Source organism: Mauremys mutica, chromosome 6 (genome assembly GCF_020497125.1).
Source record: "Mauremys mutica isolate MM-2020 ecotype Southern chromosome 6, ASM2049712v1, whole genome shotgun sequence".
Classification (NCBI taxonomy): domain Eukaryota; kingdom Metazoa; phylum Chordata; order Testudines; family Geoemydidae; genus Mauremys; species Mauremys mutica.
This window is the reverse complement of record NC_059077.1, coordinates 107,525,591-107,550,208: the sequence shown is the minus strand read 5'-3', so window position 1 is coordinate 107,550,208 and position 24,618 is coordinate 107,525,591. Positions and strand designations below refer to the sequence as shown.

The window sequence follows — 24,618 nt, the reverse complement described above, 5'->3', positions numbered from 1 at the left end:
GGAGAAGGGGCTCCCTTACCGCTGTGAGATCCATGTGTCATAGAACAGTATCTCCACAGCAGCAGCTCCTCTGTTTATGAAGATGAGGATTGTCATCACACAAGAGAACAAGCTGAGAAAAAAATGTAGGTCACGGTTCTCCCCAAACCCAGCTAGGATGTTCTCTCCCACCTTTTCCTTCCCTCTCCCCTGCCACGTCAATTTCTGGAATTCAACTTGAGTGATCGTCTCTTACTCTACGTTCCTGTCAGACATTGGCTGGGGTGAATCTTTTTTTCTCTCTAGGTTCTTACATCAAACCCATCAGTATGTGGATGCCTTGATTTGCTCTTGGTCTCTAGGTTCAATCAGGGCAAGGCTGTAGGAAGTTCCATGTCTGTCTGAGAGTCTCAACTGTGGAAATTCGTCCTAGAGGAATACCTTTTATCTATTCCTTTTACTAGATCGAAACTGATCCTTTGGTGGTGTTCTTGGGGGGGGGGAAGGGGGGTTTTATGCAGCACATTGTACTCTTAGCTGATTTCGCTTTAGTATTTTTTGTATTTGTCTCTTTTGCATGGTACTCAGATGCCTTCTGATAAGGACATTATAAATGTATTACACAAAAATATATATATATATATATATAGAGGGTCGGCACCCTGTACAATTTCCCCCACATTCCCAACAGTCACCTTGATAAGGAAATACTGAAAAACTCTTAATGTGTGAGAGCATTCCGACGCCATCTGCTGGAGCCCACTTAATTTGAGAGTGGGAATCTATGAAGGAAAAGTGTAGATACTAGACTTGAATTACAGGGAAATGTATTTAACAAAGCATTGACATTCTTTAATATTTCCCATGACAAATTCACCATAATTCCAGTGCGAAACTAGGATTCCTTACCACACAAAGTGCAATTTGATATAAATAACCAGGTATTTCCATTAGCTTACTGCTAGATTTACTACTTAGTTACAGAAGCTCATTTTATGACTAATATAATACTATTTCATTTCCCATTTTTTTATTTTTTTAAGATTTGCAGCCTAGCATACTCATTTCTGTTATAACAGGCTCTCACAATATAACATGCTTGGTACACAAAGTATACCTTAATAAAGATTAGTAGAAATAAAGAAGTCCTTAAAATAGAATCAAACAAATTACAACTGTCTACAGACTCATTTGACAGCAGATCCTAGTTCATGAAGTTGCCTTAAGATAATGTTATTTATGTTTTAAGCATTAAAACAAAATGAAAAGTTAGTATGTTACAAAAATTGGGCATCAAATTACAGCTATAGCAGCTAACACAGATGAGGAATTTGTGATAGCAAGATTTTTAGTGCTCAATCCACTATATAAGATATACAATGTGAACCAACTGAAAATAGCAATTTTTCCCTGATCTCGGTCATAGTAATCAAGTTATCATATTAAAAATTGTATTTGTAACAACAGTTAGAAAAAAAAATCAGAAAGAATAATTTTTAAGGGCCTGCTCCTGCTCCCTCTGAAGTCAATAGCATAATTTCAACTGATTTTAAAATGATGGAAGGTCAGACACTTTGTTCAGTCCAACAATCTGAATGTTCAAAATGTAAAAAAACATTTCACTATGTACACATGGCAAAAGAGTTTGTAAAATCATTTCTTTAAAAAACAATTAATATTTCTGAGAGCACTGCTAGTGATGATCACCTTGCTAAAGAGTTTGATAATACAAGTATGGCAGCACCATGTAAAACAGCTTGCACAATTAATATCCTGTTTAAATACCATGCTGCTATTTTACTTGTGCTAGGGGGCATGTGGTGTCTGTATGCTACCGTGCGTGTAGATATAGCCTCAGATGTTTTTTGCATCAAGTGAAAAGCCTCCCAGAAAACTACTCACTACAGGCTACCCTGAAAATTCTGCACATTAATCATGTTTTGTCAAATTTTATCAACTGATGGACCTGCTCTGTGCATACCATATACTGAATGTGAAATTCTTAATATCAGAAACGTAAAATGTATGATACTGTTCCCATTCACAAAATAAAATATAACAAATACACTACAAAGTCTATTTTAAGAACACTCCACTATCACCTTCTCTCTCATTTTTAGTACACCTCTACCTCGATATAACGCTGTCCTTGGGAGCCAAAAAATCTTACTGTGTTCTAAGTGAAACCGTGTTATATTGAACTTGCTTTGATCCACCGGAGTGTGCAGCCCCACCACCCCGGAGCACTGCTTTACCGCGTTATATCCAAATTCGTGTTATATCAGGTGGCGTTATATCAAGGTAGTGGTGTATAATAAAATCAACTTACCAGATTTGTGCTTCTTGTGTTTTGCTTTCTTTTTTATGATAAACAACTTATTCTGGATCTCAGGTTTGTAAGTTTTGAATGGGTGAGGATGAATCTCACGCTTTCTCTGCAGGTCATCACGCTTTCTCTGCAGATGTGCATTCAAAATGTCTTTCAGTTTCTTTTTTTTCTTTTTCTTCTTTTTCGCCCGCATCTTAGTAAGTTTTAGTTTCTTTTTATTCCATAGTGAATTCTCCAAAATCATTTCTCTAGTAACTTTGTGGCATTTCATGTCTGGATTGTTGCTATGACTCCCATTCACATGTACTTGGCAGGTTTTAAGGGTATTGGTTTTTAATGGGCTGAGCTCAGTTTTTATTAGGGAAGCTTCATGATCTCTCTCTCCATTTTCTACAACCCTGATTTCTCCTGGGCTGAGAGGTTCCCCAAAGCCAACAATTTCTCCTGGACTAATTGGCTTCTCCTGGTTCTCTTTACAGCAACCAGGATTTTTTTTGTCACAGGCTCTATGCATTTTAATTTCACAGTTGGGTTTCATTTCTTTTTCCGTGGTGATACTGAAGCTATCCAAGTGAATTTTTGCTGGACAACAAAGAAGAGAATCCATACTTTTCCCTGCTTCTAACTTACAGTGAGGTAGCCGCTCTTCTCTACCACCAAATCGGACTTCCCCATTGCTTTTGCTGACATACTCACATTTCACTTTCTCCAATTTAATCCGTGGTACTTTTTTTACTTTGATGGGTAGAGCTGGAAATGCAGGGGCTTGAAAAGGCTTCTGTTTGTAAATCCGTACATCAGCACCACAGAACTGTGGAAAATGAACATAGGCATTCTCCAAGAAATCATAACCAAGGATCACTTCCCTGCACTCATGGATAGGCTGCCCAAGCACAGCATCTTGAACATCTTTTTGTGTTTCATATACAAAGTCACAGAGGCCTTTTAGCAGCCATACTTTTTGGTAGAAAGGGAGCTCATGAAATGGTTTTCCCGCCAAAGGATTAACTTCCCCAAGGACTTTAAAAAACTGGGGGCATAGCCCAAGCTTTTCTGCACAGCCATCAGGGTTGTCAGTTTGCCCCACAACAGTGTACCACTGTTGCACTTTCTGTCTAAGTGCTGCTTCCCAAGTCCTATAAGGAAGAGTTGGTCTTCGATGCAAGGTAGATCTGCGATGAGGAGGACTTAACAAAGAAGTCATTATTTTGGATAAAAAAGCATTACACTGAGGCATTAGAAGACAACGTTCCAACTCATAGAAGACTATTTCAGGCAAGTTTAGAATTTGTTGTGCTAAACAAAGGAAATGACCAATAGCTGGAATTTCCCACATGGTCTCCATCCTTGTAGGTGCTGCTTCAGCTAAAAGTGACTTTTCCCATTCTTCTATTTCTTTCTGACTAGCTTCTTCTGCCTCTTTTCGTTCTTGCTCTCGTAGCCTATTGAAATAAAAGAAATTTCACAAAAATTCAAATGTGATTTACCTTAAAAAAAACAGTGGAGAAAAGACAGAAATACAGAATGAAAAAAACAAATATACTTTGTTTAAAGCAACAAAGAACACAGCATGTAAAATCAGAATTCAGTTTGTCTTTAATATGGATTACATAACACATCAGTACTCAGAATGGGAAAGTGTAGGTGATTATATTTTACCTATACTTCAATCAGCTGTCAATTGGAAAAAGAGGTGAGGGATGAGAAAAATCTTGGCAGATACCATCAGGTATTCCCCCAATAACACTTCTACAGCCCTTTTGTCAGCAGACACTGTTTTCTCATCAAGTATCCAATTAAAATCCTATTGAACTGCATAACTCTTGGAAATTTTACCCTCACACTGCTGTACTGTAACTTCTAACAGCTATCTTGTCTCTTGTTTTCATTTAACATCTTTCTGATTTATACATAAATATACACACTTAACTAAAGGTATTGTAATGTATACATCATTTTTCCATGTGTGTTTTATTAACCAATGTGCAATATGGGTTTAAAAGAACAAATAAAATGTGAGGATGCATAAAGAATGAGATGGAAAATAACACAGAAAAAATAATATTACATTTATAAATGGTATGCCCTCAGCTGGAATAATGTATTCAGTTCTGGTGCCACATCAAAAAGGATACAGCAGAAATAGTGTGTATTCAGAGGCCGATGATATAAATAGAGACCTACCCAGAAAAATTTCAGTAGAGAGGTTGAAAAGACTAAAGCTACTTTAGACAACACACTAATAAGGAGGAATTTGAGAGATGTATACAAAATAATAACTCGTATAGAGAAGACAGACAGGGCACTTCTATTTATCTTTTTCATAATGCAAGTACACAGGTACATTCAATTAAATGCAAAGGCAACAAAATTAAAACTGATTGAAGGAAATGTTTTCACTACACACAAAATTGGCCTATGGAACTAATTGCCACAAGATAGGATAGAGGCCAAGAGGTAGCAGATTTCAAAGAAGAACTGGACATATGTATGGACAGTAAAGAAAGATTTTTATTTTAAAATTTGAATGGGGGTATAAACCTTCTTGTTTGAGGGCAAACACTAGACTCTAACTCTCAGGTTTAGGAAGAATTTTTCCCCATGGAAAAGTTATTCCAGAACTGCGTACTACAGAGTTGCTTCAAAGGGAAAGTGTAAGAATCTGGTACTGACCATTGTTAGATACAAGGATACTGAGCTAGCCCAATCTCTGGTCTGACCCAATATTGCAGTTCCTATTATCTTATTTTCAAACTGCTTGCCCCAATTCTCCCTCTCAACACACAACTGAATTAATATAAAATATAAATTCAAAGGATTAACTCCTCCCAATTAAGCCAAAAGACCCAAACACTGACTCCATTTGATGACAGAAAACTATTAAGTACTAGCCTCTAAAGTATACATAAAAATGTATAAAGTGGCAGATTTATGACTATGTATTGCATTAATAGCCTAGTTTAGATTGCATCTTTGTTGCAAAAAGGGAGAAATATACCACAGACTAGCACTTTTCACAGAGTAAGTATGCTATATGTATTTATGAATGTGCAAGAACTACAGACAAATATGTGATATCAAAATGTAATTCCAATGAAAGTTTCAACTGACAAATCATGAGGAAAGTTCAAATGGTTTGTAATTGATCCCCAAGATGAAGTTTCCTAATACTATATTGTTGGATATTTGTTATTTATGTATCTATTAAACGCAGAAAGATATATTAACGCAACACTAAAGAATTTAAATTAAAAAATTTCAGTAAAATCAAAAGTTGATGTTCCCACATTAGGGTTAATTCAGCCACATTATACATATAAGGCCAACGCTTGCTTGCTTTACTTGGATGATTAAGCCCATTGAAGTAAACAGGACTACTTGCAAGAGTAAAGTGAGCTGTACCTGTCCTGCATTATATTTCAAGGTTAGCAATTACAGGCAGTCCTCGACTTTACGACATTTGACTTACTACGAACAGCACTTGCAACGTTTCTGAATTGACCCCGATTCAAGTTACAACAACTGGTTTCAACTTTACGACACTCGGTCCCTGCAATTGAGTGTACTGTGGTTCGCAGTTACAACATTTTGACTTAGGACACGATTTTCATGAACCAATTGTGTCGTAAGTCCGAGGACTGCCTCTATTAAGAAGTAAAAATATATGCCATTAACAAACACACATGTGCAAAGGTGTCCGAATTAACTGGGAACCTTCACGTCTACATTTTCTAACTTTTGTCCACTGAATTGTTATACTTCAATATTGTACTAACATAGGGTTTCTCAGTTAATTTTCTGAGGGTGGGGCAGTAGAATAGAAAAAAGAAAATAAAAGAAGTTAAGTGCTCAACATCCACTCAATTGCCACGCACTCCTAAACCTCTCATCCACCTGCAAGAAGCCTGCCGTTCCTTCACAACTGTATAAGGTGGCTTCCAAATGCCTTATTTCCTCCCAAGCAGCTAAACACTCTAACATACAGTAGTGTGTTTATTTGAATATGTGAACTCTACACTGAAATAGATGTACAGGTAAGTTCTGTATATCAGAGCCATGGGCTTGAAAAAAAGGTGGGACCAAAAGGGTTTCTGCACCTTGGAGATGGGAGTGTCAGGGTTGCCACTGGGAAGGGAATGGTCAGGTTTAGCAGATGGTGAAGGGGGCCGGTCACTAGGAATAGCTGTTAATAACCAAAACCAATCCTTAATTTATTAAAGATGTTGAAATGACAGCCAAAGATCGCATGCAGCCACACCCATGCAGAATATAAGTACTAAATTTGGCTATATAAATATTTTCCCTATATTTAAGCACATTTAAGGTTTTTTTATTTTACTGTTCTGATTAGTTCAATAGAACTTTGAAAATATTTTTGAAAGTAGTTAAACTAATTAGTAAAACATTCATGCAATTAGTACTGCATTGGTGAAATGTATAGGCATCAATATTCCCTCAATTATTATTATTTTTTGTACTGAGGAGACTACAAACTCTACTGAACATTACATTTTTGTCCTCCGGTCGCTTTCTTAAAAGAAACACAAGTGAGGGGTGAGCGGGGCGGGGGGGGGGGGGTAGAGGGTGCAGTAAGGGGTATGTATGGGAGGGATTGTGCGTGACAGAGCTACAGTGTTTAGGAGAGGTTCTGGGGGGCAGCCGGGAGAATAGGGTGTAGGGAGGGCTGCTCCAGGATGGCTCCTCCCCAGTCTCACACATTAGTCTCTATTGCCACCATTCATGATGTCCCAGAGGGAAATGATTTGCTATGCAGCAGCTGATTTAGGAGCCTGGGGGAGTGAGGGGAGAAAGACAAACACACACACACACCCCACACCTTCCCTGGGCCATGGATTTCAGACCATGCCCACTGGGGACTCCCAGGAAGGGGGCTGGGCTGGAGCTCCCTCCCCTGCTGCCTCTTGGCATCAACTGCCATGTCCTTGGACACAAACTACTGGGCAGATGAGACACCGGTATGGGGCCAAAAACCCATGCAACTAGTGTAGATTTTATTGTTTTTAAAAACCTGTTCTTGAGAATGAGTCTACATCATTTAATAAACATTTATTGCACAAAGTCTTTCCATATTTTCCAACATTTCATTTTATCACACAATATTTTGCTGTGGTCATATTTTATCTCCAGTATTGCATATCTAGTTTGGAAAGAGAAACTAGAAATCAAAACATGATATCAATACTTGGTGTGTGATTGTGTGTAAAGTAACATTTAAAAGGGAGTCTGTATGTTTTATTTTTACCTGTAAAGAGTGACTGCAACAAAATGATACTACGTATTATCTGACTAATAAAAATATCTGATCTGAACATTTCTCTCTGAATGACATGTCCAATAAGATGTCATAAATAGATTTCCTCTTCTTATAGTAGAATCCTACATTCCTTAGACAAGCAAAAATTCACACTGACTTCAACTGGATTTATACTGAATAAGGGCTCTAGCTGAATTTTAGTGGCTATATGAACTTATCAATTCTGGGTCTTGCACTTAAAGACTCCTCTTATGCTTTCTGTGGAGAGAGAACTTCCAAAATTTTAACTATTTGAAATTAACATAAAAATAAACGGCTGGATGGTAAATATATCTGAAACAAATTAAGAAAGCAAAGTATTTGTGGAAAAAAAATCATACTCTCCCTGAAAATTATTTACCTGCTACTTTTAAAAGTAACAGAGTATGACAGAAAGCGATTAAAAAACTATTTATTTTTTTTGCTATTTATTGCACCTTGTGTATAGTCAGGTAGGGCCCAGTTATGCACAGCCCTTAAACTGGTACATAGTGCAGGTGGGCACAACATACATGTGCCATGCCCAGGCCCCGTGCATGTTATAGTTGCACATAATACATTTTGTTGGACATATTTGTTCTTTAAAAATACAAATTAGGAAATTATATTCAATATTACTATGTCAAACATTATTTAGGTTGCTCAATCATGCACTCAATAGTTATGAAATACTAGAATTATGGTTGACCACACCACCTTAAATCTGCCACCTTGTTCACTTACCTTATGACAGAGTCTTCAATTACATGATCAAATACAGCTCTACCCCGATATAATGCTGTCCTCGGGAGCCAAAAAAAATCTTACCGCGTTATAGGTGAAACCGCGTTATATCAAACTTGCTTTGATCCACCGGAGTGCATAGCCCCGCCCCCCTGGAGCGCTGCTTTACCATGTTATAGCCGAATTCATGTTATATCAGGTCGCGTTATATCGGGGTAGAGGTGTACAATATTGTTCCAGAAGACCCCTGCCTCATTCAGTATACAGAAAGGACACATGGGTTCAGAATTAAGGTTGTGTTGCCAAACCTAATTCTGTCATTCCTGACTTTTTAAGTGCTTGACTTTGCAACCTAAATTACATTCTTTTAACATAGGGTTGGGGTTTTTTTAAATGTAATTTTCTATAGAACAGCTGAAGGTCAGAGTTTGAAAAAATATTAGGTGTCTAAAATGCAGACGGGTGCCTAGTGGGATTATTCCAGTAGGTGCCTAAATACCTTTGAAAATCTGACTCTACATCACTAAACCCAGTTTTACAACTTTTATTCTTAATTCAAGCAAGCAGTCAATGGGGTCTTACAAAGCTCCCACAACGCGGAACTGATAATCCATAGAATCAGGAAGATGGAGAAAACTGAACACAAGGAGACTATTAAAAAATAGTCAGATGTTATTACGTGTATATACACAATTGCTAAACAAAATATAATAAATTTGATGCTAGTGTAACAAGAACACAAAAATGTGAATTTCAATAAAGTAAAATAAACTACTGTAAATAAACACATTCTATTAAAAATGTTCACACCCATTGGTTCTTCAAGGGGTTCTTCTCAGATTGGGTGAACATGCCATTCAGAAAAGAAATGAGCAGGCAAGAAATGTTCATTTTTTCCTCTCTCGTGGCTTATCTGTGAATACATTCTAAGTGGGAAGTAACAAAGAATCACCAACAGGAATGGTAGTATTGTACGAATATAAGCTAAGAAAACAAGAGAAACTTAGCAGCCTAGTGTACTCATCTCCCAAAAGATGCATCCAAAGACACCTATAAATGCAATCTCAAATGAAAAACCAAGCTGCTACTTTATATATTTCTTTCACTGAAGGAAAGGTTCTTTCTGCCCAAAATAAGACCGAGTACATTAATGCCTGATAAGTAGGATAATCCATAGATTATTATATTTCTGACATACAACATCTGATCCATCTTGTGATAATAGATTTGGACAATTTCATTCCTTCCACACCTTTAATGAAATGAAATAATCAGCAACAATGGTTAGCTGAATCCCGCTCAAGTAGACCTTGAGCATTCTTCAGGCATCCAGTTTTTTTTGTTTTTTTTTGTTTTGTTTACCGTGAATGTTCTTTATTAGCATACTTAACATTGCATGGGGGAAAAGGATGGCAAACTAATTTTTTGTGATTTGAAAAAGACTGAATAATCTTTTGGTAAAAATATCAATTATCTTGAATGTTATTAAATTGCACTTTAGATGAATTAGCAGCTTTAAACAAAGTATTTCCCATCTAGCACTCTTTTCCTTGATGTGATTGCTGTTTACATGGATAAGTAGCAGATGTGGTAATATCCTGGGAAAACCCTACTGAATTAAGTTTTAGTATCTTTGGAGTCCATCCTATTAAATGCAAAGATTATATATTATTGTGGACATGAATTATCAAAAAAACTATACTGAACAACATGACAGACAGAGTATCAGAGGGGTAGCCGTGTTAGTCTGGATCTGTAAAAGCAGCAAAGAATCCTGTGGCACCTTATAGACTAACAGACGTTTTGCAGCATGAGCTTTCGTGGGTGAATTCTTGCATCTGAAGAAGTGGGTATTCACCCACGAAAGCTCATGCTGCAAAACGTCTGCAGGTGCCACAGGATTCTTTGCTGCTATGACAGACAGAATGGTCTTCTGAAGGACAATACATATGAAGTGGATTTCCTGGGAAATATCTAGAGGGAGTTGAATGCAAATTCCTTCCACCCCATCTTCAGTTATTCAAAAACCCAAGTTTTTGATACTACACCCTGAAGAAAGAACCACTGTCTGCTAGTTACCTGTTCCTGAAGGTTGGAGAAAAAGGTCCGAGCTGCATGAAAAACAGGGATGATCTGCTTGTTCTGAACTGAAGCCATTAGTAACTTGTAACCACAGAAAAATTCCATGGTGGGGTTTGAAGGAGTGACTCCTACAAGAGCCCCTACTGGAGATGTGGGGGGAAGAGGAGGATCTCTGGTAAGGTTATTAGCATGCATGCAGGTTTTATTTTTTTAGTATGTTTTTTCTGCAGTGCTTTCACCTTAAGAGATAGGTCGACGTAAGCTGCCCTATGTCAACCTAACTCTGTAAGCATCTACACTACAATGTAGCTCCCACTGATGTAACTCGCCCACTACACTTACATAACTCCTCCACCGTAAGAGGTGAAGCGCATAGATTGATGTGGTTAGGTTGACTCAATGTCAGTGTAGACACCGAGTTGCTTAAATCAACTGTTGCTTCAAAAACCGTTCCACAATGCCCCACACTGACACTTAAATCAATCTAAGCACTCCTGGTGAGGCACTGCTGACACAAGGAGTGTACAGTAGACATGCAAAAGCAATTTAATTATTCCAGTGGCGGTACGTCGATGTAACTTAAGTCAACTTAATTTTGTAGTGTAGACTTGCCCTCAGATATTTAAGGCCCAAAACTGGTGTTTATAAACAAAACCCCACATCAACCTTGACTACCCAAGAAGTTAAAAGAGAGTCAGAGAACAGCCGCTTGACATGGCATGCTCTACTCCCAAGGAGGCAGAAATGGGGGCTAAGCAACCATGGAAGTTAATGTTGTTTGATGCTTCATTAGTTTCTCCTAATGGTGGTCCCCACAAAAAAGTCACATGAAATAGATGTGAGCCAATTCCAGCATGGGTAGCTCAATGGTCATGCTGCCATTGACGGATCTGGAGAAGAAGAGACTTGGAAACTATGCAGTGGCATCATGAAGGTACATGAGCCAAGATCCATGAAATTACCTGCGGATCTCCAGCCTAGTTCCTTTCCATACTACTGTTTTCATATCTGGAGGAGAATGATAACACAGAAATAGGCTCCCTTAGACGACTTCGGATTTAATAAGTAAGTTCTCCCTTTCCACTATTTTCTACATGGATGTGGATACTACGACCTTGAACTACACATTATGACAAATGAAAAGGAGAACAAGCGATATGCCCTATCAACATACAGTCCTTGTAAGAATGATCCTCAAACATAGTTCACAGAGCCCCAGAACAGAAAAAGAATACTATGGGATAAGTTTGGGATTGATAGGAGACAGTCCATAAGTGGATCTCTTTCAAAGTGCTCCACAGAATGAAATATTTATTGAACAATACTTTAAAACATCCTATACAGAACATATAAATGGACATACATACACACACACACACACACACCATACAAAGAATAAAAAAGGTAATTGATTATATGCTATTGATATCAGGATGAATAAAACTATTCTCAAAATGTATTGAATTAAGGAATGTGTTGCTCTAGACTAAAATGTATATGTAGTTTTTTATTTCAACAAGTGTGGACTAAGAATGTTTCAAGTTACTTGTTTTCTGCACTTCAGTAGTGACTGCTTATAGTTCTGCTATAGTCATACAAAAAATGGTCATAGGGGAAGTATGGTAAATCAGGATTGAGCAAACAAGGAATATGTCCATAGACTACTGCATTCTCACTTTCAAATGCTATTACAAATTTCCTGATATTAAAATATCAGCAATTTTAAAATCATTTACACCATTACAGTGTTTGGGAAATTTTCCAACAACAAAAGTGAATTAAGACTAACTAGAGCTTTGCGGATACCATTTTGTAATGGTAAAATTATGTGTAATTCATGGCACAGTCCCAGTAAAAAACTGCAACAGAATTTCACATTATGGTCACAGTAACCTAGTGGACTCTGCTGTCGCACATTAACAGTTTGTTAGTTCACTTTGATCTAGTTCTCTTTGAAATGGGACTCAATCAAGGTGAACTAATCACCTGTTAATGCACAGCAGCTGATCAAGGCAAACTTATGACCTGTTAATATGCAGTAGCAGGGTCAACATGAACAGTTCATTAGTAAGCACTGACCATCTGCTGCACATTAACTATAGGTCAGTTTCCTTAGATCTGGCCCTTTTTTCACTGAGAACAGACTGATGCAAAACTAACAAATTGCTAATGTGTGGCCACAGGGGTCCATATAAATGGCAAAATGGTTCCATGACAGTGGTGACCTTTCAGTGTTGAGTTCAAATATATGGCAAAATTCATGGGTTCTGGGACAGTGGCAATCACCATGATGTAATTGTGTTCTTAACTATATTATAGTCCAGGGTTCAAAAGTGAACTCTGTACCACAAACAATAGGTGATGTATTTGGTCTTCCAGAAGAGAAACATTTGAGAAATGGAAAGGCAAGACTACAAAAAAATTTACTTTTTCCTTTTACCTCTTTTCTTCTTTTGCTCTCTGTTGTTCTTCTTGTCTCAGAACCTGAACCATTATGGACTCAAAAATGCCTGCTGTCAAGCCTGCTAAACTGCGAGGTGTGGAACGACGCCTTGTTGAAGTGCATGCTGTTCCTTTCTCATCTTCCAACCCATAGTACCCTTTGGATGTTACTGTTATTGTTGTCTTCTCTCTCAAGTGCCTTGCAAGAAAAAATAGATCAATGCAAAATAATTTTTCCTGACCAGCAGCAATCCACTACCTACACCTTTGAAACGTACAACAACTAGGTTAGGTCAGAAAAAACTGATATTGTTAGAGTGTCTTCACTATCCACAACTGAACTAACAAATTCTTCAGAGATCAAATGACCACTCCTTTGCAAAATATTAAACTTAGATGCCATCACCTGAGAATTTTTGAAGACCTACACTATTAAAATGCTGAATAGCTATCTCCTAAATAATTAGATTTTCTAAATTAATTTCCACATTATGTATTTTTTAAACATCTACACACACAAGTATTATATATTTGAGCTCAGATAAGGCCATTTTCAGAACACACAAAAGCATTCCGAAACAAAAGATTTGTTGCAAACTCAACATGACAATTTAAAATTTGAAACTTTGGCAGATTACAAAATTGGGAATATTTTACTCTGAAATATTTACAAAATGAAATAGCTGAAAACAAAGGAATAATCTTTTCTTGTTATGGATCTCTCTCTTACACTATGTTAGGAAACTCTAATGAAGTTTAATGATAAATACTTTTCACAACACTGTCTTTTTATTCAATTAGTCATCATTTTAGATTGTCAAAAAAATCAAGAAAAATTACACACTCTTTTCCTGGGTTACTTAGGGTGACCAGAGAGCAAGTGTGAAAAATCGGGACAGGGGGTTGAGGGTAATAGGAGCCTATATAAGAAAAAGACCCAAAAATCTGGACTGTCCCTATAAAAATCAGGACATCTGGTCACCCTAGGGTTACTAAAGGTAAGAACCCAAACCGCCACCAATTTCCCAGACTGTACCTAACAAATTAGAGAATGTCTCTCTCTACTACAAATAAATAGGGAAAATATATACACAATAAGATATTAGACTTGTTAAAGACTGAAGAGTTAAAGGTTGTTTTGTAAAGAGTATTAACAGCAAAACAGAGAAAACAAGCTACCAGTTATTAATAAGACTAGGCAATTATATTTTGTAAGCTAAGATGCAAATAATAGTAATTCAGGTTATGAAATTTTATGAAGGCAAAAAATAGAGATATTGGCTGCCAACATACTTGAGGACCTTTATTATTAATTTAATATATTCCCTGACATACTGGTGCAGAAGTTTTGGGCACAAAGAATGCACAAAAGGGAGCTACCATGCCCCCCCCCCCAAAAAAAACCTCACAAACACCACAAACTTCTCACATTCAGGTTCAGAGAGTGTGCAAAATGCCATTCCAACATCAGCCATCACACTGAGGATGAACAGAATGAGAGCAAGAAGCAAAATATAGGTATTTCTATAACACCCATGTTAAAGTAATGTCTCTTCACTACCCCGGCCTGAAAATGAAGCAGTTTAAAGCAGGGCTTTGAAGCGGAGCCCAGAGCTGGAGTGCGGAGAAGCTCCGGGACAGTGGAGTTGCAGGCTCTTGCCTGGACCTGGAGCAGAGCACAGCTTCAAAGCCCTGGTTAAAAGTGTAATCTTGGGAAGTGTCAAGAACAGAAAATTCCCATCTGTACTTGTACACTACTTCTACTTGTTCCTCTCCACTGTAAGCATAATAAAAAGGTCCATATATTGGTCACTTATAGACTATACTGCAATGTACTCTGAGGATGTTGTTAGGGCCCACTGGCAAACAAACTGGAATAGCATGCAGCAGGCAATAACAAGGTAGCACTTAGATTGTAATCTCTTTTTTAGGATGTAAGATCTGCAGGGCAGGAACCTTGTCTTCCTATAGGTCTGTACAAACCTAGCACATTCTAGGTCAGTGGTCACCAACCCGTGGATCACATTCAACTGATCAATCCTGGAAGATCTCCAAGCAGGGCTGCCACTAAGACAGGCTCTCTGCCTGTCCCCGCCCCACACCGCTCCCGGAAGTGGCCAGCATGGCCCGCGGCCCCAGGGGTCTGCTTTTGCACACTGCTTGTGCTTGTAAGCACCACCCCTGCAGCTCCCATTGGCCAGAAATGGGGAGCTGTGGCCAATGGGAGCTGCAGGGACGGTGCTTGCTGGAGGTAAATGCTGCCCAGTGGGAGACCACACCCCAACCCCCTGCCCTGAGCCCCCTCCCAGAGCCAGCACCCCAAACCAGCCCTGAGCCCCAGCCCAGAACCAGCACCCCATACTCCCTCCTGCACCCCAACACTCTGCCACAGTCCACTCCTGCACCCAAACTCCCTCTCAGAGCTTGAACCCTCACCCTTGAACCCTGCACCCCAATCCGCTGCCCCAGGCTCAGCCCAGAGCCCCCTCCCACACTATGAACCCCTCAGCCCCAGCACAGAGCCCACACCCCTTCCTGAACCCCAACCCCGTACCCCAGCCCCGTGAAAGTGAGTGAGGGTGGGAGAGAGCGAGTGTCCGAGAGAGGCAGGGATGGAGTGAGTGGGGCGGGACTTTGGGGAAGGGGCGGGGTAGCTTCTAGGTTGCCCTTGTATTCAAAAAGTAATCTTGGGCATAAAAAGGTTGGAGATCACTGTTCTAGGCACTGCTGTAACAAAAATAGTTTATCAGAATGGTTGCCACTTGCTCTGCAACCCCCACCCCACTTGTTATCCTCAATGGTAATCCTTTGGCTGATGGAGTCCAAATCTGAGCTCAGGAAATTGGGACAAGACTATCCTTGGCGAAGAGCTCATGATTATGAAATACATATATACAGGAGATAAAGCAGAGTCCAATTCTAACCATATTTAGAGTAGTCTCCCAAATTACTCAACACAAAAGGAATGAACCACCAACACAATAAACTGGCATAAAAAGAGAAGAAAGATTAGCTCTACTTACTACAGGGTAAACACTGTGAGCAACAAAGGAATCATCGGAGTTTGTTAATTTGCTCCCTACCCGCCACCTTGTCAGAATTCCTGTAGTTTCACCACACAATGTACCATGAGAAAAATCAGGGCACAGAACTGAGTAGCAGAGCTTTGCACCATGGGATGTCTACCCAGAATACTGAGTGGTTAATTCGAAAAAGCACAGAGTTACATGGACACAATGATTAGCAAGAAAAAGTACCTTAATTTGGAATAACTTCAGTTCAATGGAGTTAAATAGCTTCACTTACAGCAAACAAATTAATTGGATTTAACATCCTCATATAGACTTGGCCTAAGAGCTTGTCTACGTGGGAAGCTATGACGACTTAATCAAAACTGAGGTTAAGTTAACATACATTAACTTCAAAACTTTAGTTACTTCATCTTAACTTTCCAGAGTGCCCCCATGTACACTAATTCTAATTATAGTCTGATCTAGAGTGGTGAAAGGAAGGAACAGAATTAGATGGCAATTAGGCCGCCTGGCAATGAGATGAGTGCACAGGTGATCAACACAAGGTAATTTCTGAGATACTCCACCTTCCACAGGTGCAAGAGTGCTTAGCTGAAAAGCAATCCAGTACCTACCATGTGTGTATATTTCACAGACAATACAGTACCAAAAGAACTACAGTTACTAGATTTTTAATATCTAGCCTATATCAGTAGAAGTGTCTTTAAATGCAGAGGTGTGTGTATAGTTTGAGTTGGAGATTGGATTACTACCCTTATAAAAAGATTGCTCTTTAATCAAAAGTCATGCTTTCATACCCAAAGAATATTTTTATAACACATTGTGTGTGTTTTTGGGGAGAGGGGCTTTTGTGCTGATTTTAAGTGTTTTTTACTTTATCAAGTTCAGCTGAAGCTTTAAAATTACACACATTTTCATCAGTCCCTAACTCTTAAGGATATTAACAGTATGGTACCTCATTTAGCCAGTTACTGAGTGACTCCAAGCATTCACTTATGTTCAGAAACAGAATTCAAGGTCAACAAATTCACTGTGTCAGTTTGCTTAGGAAGTGGTTTTCAGAGTATCTTTTTAGAATCAAATTCTCTATAGATCTAAATGCAACCTTATATACCGAAGGTTCCCAAAACATTTTTTGTTGAACCATTCTTCCGAGATTAGTGTTCCATGAGCGCCCCCTTCTTCCTAAGAAACAGGAAGCCAACAGGTCACCGATAGTCATGGGTGCGGATACAGTGTGCCCCATATTTAAAAAACTTCTGTTACAAAGTGAACTCATTTCTTTACAGATATGAACTAGTTTTCTCTTTTCAAATGTCCCATATCTGACTGGAAAAGCCTTCTAACTGACAAAAGCTAGACACAGTGCACCCCAAAGCCAGTCTCCTGTGTTGTCTAAGGGGAGCTGCTTCAGGTAATCACAAGCAACTAAGCCCCAATCCCACTAACAGCATTGGTGCAACCAAGTTTCCAAGCCAAGGCCTGAAATACACTAGTTGAAAAACAAAAAAGGTTTCTGGGGTAAATCACTGTCCCTGTAGTTGACCACCTTCCTAAAAGCATTTCTTTCTACATGGTATTTTATCATTCCCAATCAAGCTGACTACAGAAATCTTGGATATATCCCTGCAGTTCAGTCCTGAAATATTTAATACGAAGTTTCAATTTACTATCGGTCCATAGCTGTGCTACTTTAAAAGAGTATAATTCCTTAGAAGTTGGCATCTTTCACCACCCAGACAAAACATCTGATTCACCTTTTATTGATGAGAACACCCTCAATGGGCTTTATTATGACTTCATCTTCTTGTAAACATCAGGTCTTATTCCCACACCATTCTTGTGTACACACCACTCAGGCTAGATGTAGTAATCTAAAGACATTCTTCAGTTCCTGTTCTAGAGATGCTCACAGTCCATTGCAGAAGGTTAGAAATCCAGGACTCAGCACTAGAAAAGTTTCTATATAGATCTTTAAGAGAGTCTTCTGCCAATTTCTGCTATATTTGCCATTTTAGATTAACTGGGTCCTATTTTTCCCCATCAGTAGTTTATAATATAAATTTAACTAGCTGTTGCAGCTATATTTTTAAAACAATTATAGAATTAGGTCCCTCTGAGAAATTAACAACATCCAAGTCTTCACTTATTATCCAGATTCAGCTTTCTTGAGGTTCAGTCATCATAACTCAGATGGCCTAGTTTGAGGCTGTGATAATTACTCACAATACTCACTCTACCTGTTTTTTTCAAAATGGAGAAGTACAACATCCCGCATGATAAAACTCACTTATCATTCCATTATTGTGACACTCTGTACCTCAAATTAGCATCCTGGAACACCCATATTCACACTGTCATATGACTAATATGTGTTTCCTACAATGCATGCCTTGTGAGGTATCATTTTAAAAGTCTTGATCTGTTGAACCTTAATATCCTGTTAAATTGTATGTACTATCATTGTATGTTAAGTTATGAAGTGTTGCTGCATGTATTACTAAAATACTTTATGAGGTTGGGAGATGCCGGAAGTCAGACTAGATGATCATAATGGTCCCTTCTGACCTTAAAGTCTATGAGTCTATGCCCACAGCTGGCCCTTCACTGGGACAAGGAGCAACCATCACTGGCCAGATAGGTATTAATGGCCCGTCAAGAAGAATCCACTATCCCAGAGACTTCTCAGAGAGGGCACATATGCAATGGGGACTGCCTCACCAATGGGGACTCCCACAGGTGAGGGCAAGGATCTTTCTAGCAGCTGGAAGAAAGTATAAAAGAGGTACAGTGACAACACTTGGCTTCTTCCCCCACCCCCCTAAAAATCTCAACACCTGAAAGATTATCTGGAAGTCAAAGACTGAAATTGGGAGATTGGTCCCAAGCTGGAAGGGAGTTCAGTATGAATACTGAGAAGTGTAAGCTGCCTGTAACTTCTATCAGGGTGAGAGACTGATTCAAATCTTGCTTAGTCTGTTGAAGTTTAAATTTAGACTGAATGTCTAGGATAACCAACTTTGATCTCTATGCCTGCTACTTATAATCACTTAAAATCAGTCTCTTTGTAGTTAATAAATTTGTTTTATATTTTACCTAAAACAAGTTGAAGTGCTTGGGGAATCGCAGCTCAGATTACAAAGGCTGTTGCATGTCCACTTTCCTTTGAAGAAGTGGCAAACTTATTAATGAGCTTGCACTGTCCATGGGAGCCTTGAGCAGTGTAAGAGGTATATTTCTGGGGCAACTGGCTGGTGCCTCTCCCTGTATGATTCATAAATGAATCAAGGAACATTCACACAATTTAGCTGGGTGTGTGGCTCCAGATGTTGATGGCTGAGTGATTACAGCGCTTGGAGGGGTGTTTCTGCTGGTCACTGGCATAGCTTTGTGAGAGACAACCCAGGCTAGAGAGCTAAGGAGGCACAGTGGTCCCCAAGTTGTACCCTGGGAATCCTTGTCACAATTTTAAAGCCATTTGTAGAGGTATAACTGTGTAATCTGATTTGGTTAACTGGCCAAGCTTTGAAGGCCATATACTCAACTTGATGGCATTTCTCTGTTTGTCTATCCACCTCAATGCCACATCTGATCAATTCCAAACTTTCAGGGAATGTTCTAGGCACCAATGGCCAGAACTCTGGAAAATCAGAAAACTGCAAGAGAGAAAATGGAGGATTCTTGGAACCCCTGCCATCTGTTTACCACACAAGCAGCTTCTAGCATCTCTGCAATTGCCTACAGATCAAACAAATGGTTGATGGCACCAATGCCTTCCACCACAACGATACCTATATTTCATCTCTGCCCATCATCCCATTAGAGTTTAACCCTGAATGACTTATCTCCTAGATCAGTGGTTTCCAAGCTAAGGTTTGTGAACCTCTGTGGGTTCGCGAAATGTTACAGGGGGTTCTTGGGAAAAAATCCCCTAATGGTGGACAGAGCTGTCCCTAGGGACGGCGGACAGAGCTGTCCCTAGGGACGGCGGACAGAGCTGTCCCTAGGGACGGCGGGCAGCACAGGGTCAGCAGCCCGGAGCCCCTGGACTTCCAAAAGCTAAGCAGATCAAAGCAAGCTTCTCTATCACACTGAGGAGATTTAAACTTTAAGACTCCTTATAAGAAATGGAAAGGGAGGTGGATATTTGTTGCTGTTTTTAATATTAAATAGGCAGCTAGTATTGTTTTTTAAATTATTATGAAGAACAAGTTTAAGCTTTGTTGTAACGTGCATTGTTTGCCTGGACTGCTCAAGACCCGAATGCTTGTGTAGGAGGAACTCTTTGAGGTGGATTCTTAAATACCTTCATGCTGTTTCACATCTGATACTCCTTGAAGAAACACAGGAGCCTTGTCTTATAACAGGCTTATTCAAAGTGATACAAGCTACGAAAGTGAGATCTTGGACAAGTGTTGCCATTTTCATAATGTAATAAAAATACTGTAATGACAAATAAATCAATAGTGTGTAATAAACATGTCATAAAACCAAATTTTATATTTCCAAGATCACTGCTTTTGTAATTTATACTCAGGTAAAGGAGAAAATCCCTGGAAATATTCATTTTTAGGAGGGGGTTTGCGAGACTTGACATTTTAGTAAAAGGGATTCACAGGTTATTAAAGTTTGTGAACCACTGTCCTAGACAAATGATGATGGTAGGGGAAAGTGGGATGTAGGTGTGCATTCAGCCCATTGGCACGGGAGAACATGGGGCCCTGAAATAGCTGGAAGAGGGAATGGGAGGCATACAGAACCCCTGGTGAGGTGGAAACTGGAGACCCTGATACGGGGTGAAGGGAGAATAGGGAGCACAAGAATCCCCATGAATGGGGGCCTAAAAGAGACATTGTCATGAGGGAATGGGAGGTGCACAGAGGGACAAGATGCAGGGAAAGTTCCTGAAAGAGGCCAATGGGAGGATGGCACACAGGGACCTTTTGTGTTAGAACAGAGGGATGCAAGGAGTCCCTGATGTCCAATGAGCTCAGCCTGCAGAAGGTACAAAGTATGTTACACCCAAGTAATTATTTAATTTACAAACCATTATTATTCTGAGCCACCAATAAATCTGAAGCTAGTCCACACACACAGCCACCAGCAGCTATCCACTTCCACCTATCAGAGCTAATACCTGTATGGCAGGGGACACCCACAGATGTTCCCATTAAAGACTGACTCATCTTTCACTATCAGACCGGCCCACCAGTTTCAGATACAGATTAAGAAGTCTAGCCAAAACTCTACTTTTGCTGATAAAGAAACTTCTGAGATAGAAGGGTTAAATTAAATCACTTTTTTTTTTATTTCACATTCTTCAGTTGTCTTGACTAAAAAGAAAGATGCTACTAGGGATATACATGCCTATCAATATTAAAAAGAAATCTGCTAAGGCTCTATATGGTTATCAATATCACTGGGTCTGTTTCGCCTCCTTAGATTAGGGACTTTGGGGTAGGTACTGAATCTTCCTCTGCTTTTATGGCACCAACCACAATATTTATGGGCCAAATGAAGTGAGGCAGGAGCAGTGGAAGCACCTTGAGGGGGGGGCAGAGGCACCCGAATGGTGGCCCCACCCTCGTACTGCCCCTTCCCCCCACCAAGGCCCCACTCCACCTCTTCCCCCCCCCCCAAGAGCCTACTCCTCCATTCACTCCTCTCCACCCCATCCCCATCGCTTGCCCTGACATCCAGTGAAAAGTGTGGGGGCCATGGCACCATCTGTTCCAGCACCCCAGAAGTGAGGTCTAATGCAAAGTTTTTATCTTGGCTCTACTCTTGGGCCCAGATCCACAAAGGAACTTAGGTACTGCAGCACCTAACTTTTAGGTGCCTAGAAAAAAAAATCCATGGAACAACAATGAGAGCCACAAAACCTAATTTAGTTGCACCCTAGACTCCCTATAAAATGCACAGGGAAAGATAGGCACCTAAGAATGAGATCACAAAAGGCAACATGCTAGGCAAGGAGTGCCTAAACTAGCCAATGGGAAATGCCGAGGAGAGGACACTCAATCTCTTCTGTTGAAGATGTTCCACTGTGTATAAATACTTAAGAGTCACTGGGACAGAGAAAGAGTGAGAATGACGCTAACCCGGTGAAAAGGGCATCCACCCGGAAGGTAGGAGACCCAGGCTTCATTCCCCCGGCTCCAATTACTATCTAAAGTAGAACAACTTCAACAGGAAAGACTGAGGGGGATTCACATGAGACTATCCTACAGTCCAGTGGCTGAGGCACTCTCCTGAGAGGTGGCAGATCCCTGTTCCAATCCTTTCTCCATCACAGTCCCATCAGGAACTGAACCGCATCTCACACTGAGGTGAGAGCTCTAATCACTGAGATAAAAGATATGAAGTGAGCACCACCACTTCTCCCACCCCCAATTTTGGGTGGGGTGCAATCCAGCAGGCAGCCTCTGAGTACGCATACTGGATTGGGCCCTGTATGCGAGATAGGCATTTGGGTTCACACACTGCTCTGGAGCTTAGGCAGGAGACAGGTGTTCAGATGCTTACAGTGAGACAATAATGCATATAATCAAATGCAGAAACTTAGGTGCCAAGGGAACTTTTTATGAGCAGCACGTATCATAGGCTGGGAGAGGCTAAGCCTCCCCAATCTGCCCCTCATGGCCCCACCCATGCTCCACCCCAAAGCACCCTCCCTGCTTGCCACTTCACCCATGGCCCCAGCCCAGGAAAGCTGTTCCTCTTCTGGGAAGCATGCTGGGGCTAGGGTGGCCAGTCGGCCTGCCTGTGGCTGGGACTTGGGGCAGCTGGGGCCGCCCAGCACTGGAGCCGTGCTGCCTGGCGCTCAGGCCGCCCAACACTGGGCTGCAGTACCCGGAGCGCCAGGGCTGGAGGCTCTGTGGCTGCCTGCCCTGTGCTTGGGTGGCGCTCGGGCAGGGCAGGCCAGGACTGGGGCAGCAGAGCTAGCAGGCACTGGGAGCAAGGGAGGGGCTCAGGGTTCCGGAGGCTGCAAAAGGAGCAGGGAGCGGAGGGGCCTCAGGCAGGAGGGGCAGGGCCAGGGACTAGCCTCCCCCAAAGTTGGCTCATGCACCACCCATGGAATTTTTACAGAAAAAAAAAAACTTAGGCACTGAGAGAGTTTAGGTGCCTATCACATTAGACAGCAACGTGGGGGGGGGGGGGGGGGGGGGGGGGGGGGGGGGGGGGGGGAGAGAAGCTGTGGATCATAGTGGTGCCTAACATTGAGGATTTATGGATCTGGATCTTTAGATATATCTAAGTAAAATAACATTAGAATGCTTGTCACTGTATCATAGTGCAAACAAAACTAAAAGATGCATAATCTACCTCTAGCAGTAAAGCTCTCCTTTCAAAAGGAATTTCTCCAGTGGCTATGCACTCTTACTTGCTTCTAACAGTATCAAATATCCAAGAGGAAGTAGCTTGGAGGCAATACTAAAATAAACAAATGCATTTTTTTAGCTGTCATTAAAGGTGGGAGGCTTGGGCTCCTCCTTCAGAAACAAGTTCCCTAAGCACAAAGCGTTGAGCCCTAGTGTGCATCTGGTTTTCATTACATATTTCGGCCTGCACATTCACAAAAACAAACAATTTAAGGAAAGTGAAGCACAAAGTGGCTTTTGCCAGGAGTGAGTCCTCCAACCCTATAAGGTTCACCTAGGAGTGTGCTCCTAACCCACATAATTGGCACCTGTCAGAATCTCTTTAGAGGAGACAGACAGGTAGGTGTCCGCTACACTTACCGGGACAGCAACGCCAGCTTTTGTTCCAGCATCATCTCCAGCTTCTGGGCCTGTTTGGAGAGCCAGTGATCCACCCCGTGCAGCCGGTAACACGTCTCAAGCATTAGCCGAAAATCGGCCACGAAATCCGTGATTCCAGCGTATTGTCCACTGGAAAATTTTTCTTCCATCTTCAGCAGCCACATCCCGGCCGATTGCTGTGGAAGAGAGTCGCTGCCGCTGCGACCTGCCAGGGAGGCGGCTTCTCCTTCCTCCGCGACGGCGGCCTGGTCTCGCAGGGGCTTCAGAAAAGGAGCCGTCAGTGGCCGGTGCTTCTCCAGCAGAAACTCGCACAGGATCCGGTAACCCTGCTGGAGCTCCGGGCTCAGGTTCTGTTGCCAGCGGCAGCGAGGGCTGCCGTCCCCCGCATTCGCCTCCTCCGGCTGCTGCTGCTCGTCCTCCTCTGGCGGGCCGCCGACTCGCGCGGGGGCGGCTGAAGTATCTCCGGCGGCCGGAGCCTCCATGTCCCCCTCGGGCTGCGCCAGGCTCATGCACCCCACAGGCGCTGCGGCCGGGCTCCCCTGCTACCCGCCAGCGGCCGAGCCTGGGCACGGGCTCCTCAGCGTCAGCCAGAGCCCGCTCAGGCCAGTCCCTCAGCCGGCGGCCGGGCGGGCTCCGCACCGACACACAGCTCCGGCCGGCCCTACGCCTCGGGGGCCCGTCTGCCCGCTGTGCCAGCCGGGGGGAAGCTGCTGCCTGCTTCCGCCGACTCCCATGCACAGTCCCCGAGAAGCTGCCGCGGTCCGTACCCGCACCAGCCTCCCTCCCTCCCTGCCGGGGTCTGCGCCCGCCCCAGGACGCGCCAAGGCAGCCCGGGTCTATGGCCGCCCCTCTCCCGGGGAGCAAGGAGGCTCTGGCACATACCCGGGCACGTCTGCTGCCCGGAGCGGCCGCCCTCCGCCGCGGCTCGGCGGGAGAGGGAACCCGCCCCCGCCA

General features: G+C 41.6%; 1 protein-coding gene across 1 annotated transcript in view; it reads right to left on the bottom strand.

Moving 5' to 3' along the window:
- Positions 1 to 24,347, bottom strand: part of KIAA2026 (KIAA2026 ortholog) — a 71,166-nt gene extending 46,819 nt beyond the window's left edge. Inside the window, exons 1-3 of the mRNA XM_045021351.1 lie at positions 23,644 to 24,347; positions 12,868 to 13,068; positions 2,309 to 3,750 (exon numbers count right to left, since the gene is read on the bottom strand). Coding sequence (XP_044877286.1) covers positions 2,309 to 3,750; positions 12,868 to 13,068; positions 23,644 to 24,173 — 2,173 coding nt within the window. The 5' untranslated portion in view covers positions 24,174 to 24,347. The remainder of the gene's footprint in view (positions 1 to 2,308; positions 3,751 to 12,867; positions 13,069 to 23,643) is intronic.
- Positions 24,348 to 24,618: the final 271 nt, after the last annotated feature.